This window comes from Anneissia japonica, unplaced genomic scaffold (genome assembly GCF_011630105.1).
Source record: "Anneissia japonica isolate Jap-2015-1 unplaced genomic scaffold, ASM1163010v1 scaffold287711_len853857_cov187, whole genome shotgun sequence".
Lineage (NCBI taxonomy): Eukaryota > Metazoa > Echinodermata > Crinoidea > Comatulida > Comatulidae > Anneissia > Anneissia japonica.
In genome coordinates this window covers 751,380-756,735 of record NW_022753410.1, presented here as the reverse complement: position 1 = coordinate 756,735, position 5,356 = coordinate 751,380, and the positions used below count along the sequence as shown (strand labels likewise).

The window sequence follows — 5,356 nt, the reverse complement described above, 5'->3', positions numbered from 1 at the left end:
CTACTACTATTATTGCTATTAATATTATTATTATAATTAATATTATTATTAATATTATTATTTTATTTATTGACATCTACAAACCTAGTGATCTTATTTAATGATTGATTGTTATTGTTATATTTAGGCCTATAGCTAAATACAGATACAGCCTATCTCGAAACAAGAACAAAAAATCTTACGGAATGTTCTTGCATTTGGGATGTGTGTCTCGATCAGTCGACATCGCGCTATTAGAAACGTTCACGGAAGCCTCTGCCCAAAGACAAATGTTGCTAACTTACAAGATAAGCGGTATATATAGCATGGAAAATCCCGCACAATACAGCCACCGGCAATTATTTATGGGCCTCTTGTTTCACTTCTCGGTATGGATGGCATTATTGTCACGAGTATTAATTTGAGATTTAAGCTCTATTATTCTATATTCATTGTATTATCCGGTATCGGTATATTGGTGTTTTTTCAGATGTAAACGATGATATATAGTAGGTCTATTCCCGGGACATTCTGCTGCCTATGCCTAGTTCTTCTGAAATTCAATTACAATTGAAGGCCTATATGTAATCTCAAAAATTATAGCCCATGTGAAAAAAAAAATTAATTACGAAACTATTCAATTCTTTAACTAGTCTAATATACTGAAGATGATATATAAACATATGTATAGTTTCAACTAAATTTAACTTAATAGAGAGCTATTCTTTAGCTTCTAATTTAAATACTTGTTTCAATCTCGTGGATAATGTCAGGCAGTTTATTCCATTATTGATAGCAGTTAAAATAGAAAGTATAGCAAATTTGTCAATCAGATACCCCCCACCCCCTCAAAAAAAGTTTCATAAAATGGAGAAAAAAGTAAATTATATTCAAATTTAAGTCCGAGATTGCCATCCGGCCATTTAGAAGTGCCATAGTCACAATTTTATTACTTCAGCCCGAACCATAGTGGGGCTGAGGTGGGTCATATCCTGTGCCCCATCTATTTCGAATTCCTCTATCCTCTTCCCTTGAAGTTTTAAAACGTATTAAAATACTCTAGAAGAAAAAAGGTTGATAACATGCATTAGTCTCCTGAAATAAATGATAATACGAAAAAGTTAGGAATGATAGCCAGGGCGAGCTGCCGAGGGCCCCGTGGCATATTCGCTGCCCCGGGCCCATTTGTTGGGAGTCTGGGGCCCCAGCGGGATCGCGGAGGTCGGTGAATCGATGGAACCCCACCCCCGGAAGTTACGACGTTTTAACGGATTAGAGGACTAATTTAATCGATTGTAGAGTGCCTATTTCACCAGGTCATGAAATATAAAGTATAGAAACATGAAAAGTAAAACCTATCCTCCTTTTATTAAAACGTTCTCGAAGATCCATAACATACAGTAGGTATCACAGTTTACAGTGGCAGTCCAGGAATTTGAAATGGGCCACACAAACGGACTGTCTATCTACCGCAGCAAAACCATGATTTTCGCTCCCATTAAAGTCGCCAGTAGTGCCTGTGCTGCAATATTGAACCACTGTTTCAAAAATTGTACACGGTTAGTTAGCATTTGAAGTCGTGAAATTGATGGCAGCAGAGTGGAGCTATGTGGATGTAGCATACAAATGCAGACATAACATTAAAAAGCAATTACTACATAGACCTAACTGTTGATGTACATTAATTTTAATAGTTATTTCCAACATGTGATTTCTTTCTCCTACATTACAAAGAGATTTTAATCACCATTTAAACTTTCACAATATTTGGCTAACACATAGCCATTAAGCCGCTTCAAATTCACCAAAAGTTATTTCTAATACTTTGTGTTATTAACCAAAAACAAGAATGTAGGACGAAAAATCAAATCAAGTATGTGAATTAACTGAGATTTATGAACCATTTTAGTTATATATTGCTAACGCTGCCTAAATACACCAAGTTTAATCAACAGGTGGCTTTTGATTTGCATGACGAGAATGGATTCACTCATTCGTGACTGTTCTACATTTTCTGCAGAACATGCGTTCCTAAAGTCCATATGATAAAAGGAAAGTTGAGTTCTTGCACGTGTAAATGACTTTTTGCATTATGTTCTAGGTCTCACCGTCATCGTGCAATCAAAAGCTTTCTATTTAAATCTACGCTATGAGTACTCAGTATTGCTAGTCGTAATTTACTTACTTCAAAAGTGATGCAAAGTTGGGATAGTATTAGAACCACAAGTTCTGTGGACATCGCTCACAAGGAATATAATTATGTTACAATCACCGACTTCCCTAATCTTTTCCGGGAGGGTGTATGCTCCCTGTGAACAACCAAGATACGCCACTGTATGTAATGTTCTAAAGATGCCGGTACAAATCCTCTAAAAATATCTCACCTCAAGGTGCTTGTAATGTAGTGGACACATGTTGTATTGGTAAATCATAGGTTGTGGATTTAGAGATAATAGCATACATTTTCAGAGAGTAAATTTAAAAAAAATTGTATCCTTGTATAATAAAATAGTAGTAAATAAAATATGTTTGTTACAATCATAAATCAAAAACAAAATAAAACACAACAAAGATGATATTATAGCGTTGAGTTGGTATAAAAGTTTGATCTAAGTTGACTCTTAGACATGGCGGACTAAATATTAAATGATTTTTTTTTAACAATAAGTAATGTTTTTGTAATTACAATCACTTTGTTTTTGCTGTTGTATGACATGACATCAACTGAACACAACATTTCATTATTAAGTATTAAAAATACTTTTCACAATCGTAAAATTACACAGATATAATGAAATAAACATGTTTATCAAACAAGCTTTTGATTGCACGATGACGGTGAGACCTAGAACCTGTCTCTTATACACATCTAGATGTGTATAGAGCCGTAATTATATATTATCATTCTCCGATATTTTAAATTCTCAATATCCTTTGAGATTGTTACAACTAACAACACCAACAAAAATAATTTCATTCACCTTGGCTTCCCTGATGGACAGTCGACAACAATTCTATATTCGCTTTCAATTTTTGATAATTAAGTTGCTTAATTACAATTATCGTTTATAAAGAAAACTACAAAAGGCAGACATTTCAAGTGTGTGGAAACCCAGCCAAAGCTGAACATATATCTTTAAATTATCTTCAACATTGTTATTCGAACTCGGATCAGCTTCAGGTTATGATACAGTATCTAGTGGTTATCCACCTTACACCAACCTGCTAGCACCCACCATCATACTGGGGTCACACCAACATGAGTTGTGGTGGTGTACTCCAAGAGTCGTGTTGGTCCGGTGGAATGACATCTATATCCACGTTTTAAAACTTGCTAGTTGTTAGGTAACTAGATTTTTGGATCTTTGTGGTTTTTTTTTTCTTCAATCGCACTTGATGACTTTTCACCTTATGGGACTTTTTTATCCAGTAATCTGTAGGAAGCCTGAAAGAAAAAGAACCCATTAAATAGCTAACACATTATCAAATCATTTTTTATCATCAAATAGATAAACTTAAAGAAAATAATTTCCTTGGTTAACACTTTTTTGAGGGTGGGGGTTGAAAGTGCTTGAAGCTTGTTTGCTTTATGTTAAATAATTAAAAAAAATAGAAAAAAAATAAGGAGATTGAAAAAGAAGATCACCTGTATGTAGCGTAGCTCTATATGGGCCTGAAACCTTGACAATGAGAATAAATACTGTAGATATATTGCAAGCTCTTAAAATGTGGACATGGAGAAGGATAGAGAAAATTAGTTGGACAAACAAACAATTAACAAATGTACAAGTACTTGAGAGAGAACTTCATTAGCTATAATAAAAGACAGAAAGAAGAATGGATCGGACATATACTTAGAGGAAACGGTATTTTAAGAGATATAATTGAAGGAAGAATAAAAGGAAAGTGGCTTCAAGGAAGAAAGAGAGTAATGTTTTTAGATTGCCTGAAGGAAACAAGTGCAAGCTATGCCATCATGAAACTTAGATCATATGAGAAAGAAAATTACAAAAATTAACCGCCGTGAACCTGCCAGTAGGCAGAAAACCGATGATGATGAAGGAATAATAACAATAATAACCAAACCACATTTCTGAAATCTGGATCAGTGGGGTTTGGAAATACAAAGTTATTTCTTTGACCTGTATCATTTTCAGGGCAATTTGAGATATGTTTGGAACTATTAAAATATAAAATTTATAAATATAAATATAAATATATATTTACTCGAGTAGTTTATACAGCTGTTGCAACTGGGACTCACAACAACTCTGAGGTTGATGGTTCAAACCCACCCTGTGCATGTCGCTTGTGTCCTCAGCCAAGTCACACTACCTAAGTTTATCCCAACCAATGAGTACCTGGTGGGTTCCAACACTAAATTTAGCTGATTACTAGTTGCAACGTGGAATTCTTTAACAGGAGTTGAGTACAGTATGTGTTCCATACGTGTTAAGGGGATTTTGATCCAATGTCCAGGGGTAATAATGTGAATTTCCTTTGACAAAAACTGTTGTATGTCTAAGTGACCGGCTCCCCAAAACGTTTGAGAATCAGAATTTTAAACATTTTCATGTTTTTGCATTATATTAAAGAAGATATACTGAAGAAGATTTCTGTAAAATATCAATCACTAAATTAAACTTTTTGGTAATAGGGTAATGATAATAAAAATGATTAAAACAAAAAAATAATAACAAAAAGTACTGTTTTACTCAATAATTCAAGCACTAGAAAAAAAAAAATATATAAATTAAACTAAAAAATGTTTACAATAAAAAAAATGTTAGGTAAATGATATTATCAAATGCCAAATAGTTTTAGTAATTCACTTTGAAGATATTCTTTTCTTTACACCAGTTGATTAACATGATATTGCTAATTTATTTTTATTCTGATGTTTATTGTAAATACCAAATGCTTGGTTTATGTAAATAATTGAAAAATAAAAGTAGGATCTTCCCACATGAAAGTTAAAAAAATATCACCAGATCTAACTGAAAAATATATTAAAATTATTTTTAAAATACAAATCTTAAAATAATAAACTTTTGATTTTGGAATCTTTGGAAGTTGTTTTCTACAAATCTACATGGCTGATATCCAATTAAATAAAAATTCATAACTTTGCAAATACTCAACCAATTACCATTAAATATACAGTGTTTTGAAAAAGGCTACTTGAAGAATCTAAAAACACCAAAAACTAAATTTTCCTACAAACGAAGGGTTTTGCTAGAGCCGGTCACATATAGTTATCCATGATGTGTCCTATATGCTCGCGTCATGATGTAAGGTCATAATCAGCAGGTCACATATAGTTATCCATGATGTGTCCCATATGCTCGCGTCATGATGTAAGGTCATAATCAGCAGG

At 33.3% G+C, this 5,356-nt stretch overlaps 1 protein-coding gene across 2 annotated transcripts in view; it reads right to left on the bottom strand.

Annotated features, from left to right (window-relative positions):
* LOC117122878 overlaps nt 1-797 on the bottom strand; it is a 7,731-nt gene extending 6,934 nt beyond the window's left edge. For both annotated transcript variants that reach the window (XM_033268642.1, XM_033268643.1), the window contains exon 1: nt 183-797. In XM_033268642.1, coding sequence (XP_033124533.1) covers nt 183-226 — 44 coding nt within the window. In that variant the 5' untranslated portion in view covers nt 227-797. The remainder of the gene's footprint in view (nt 1-182) is intronic.
* Nucleotides 798-5,356: the final 4,559 nt, after the last annotated feature.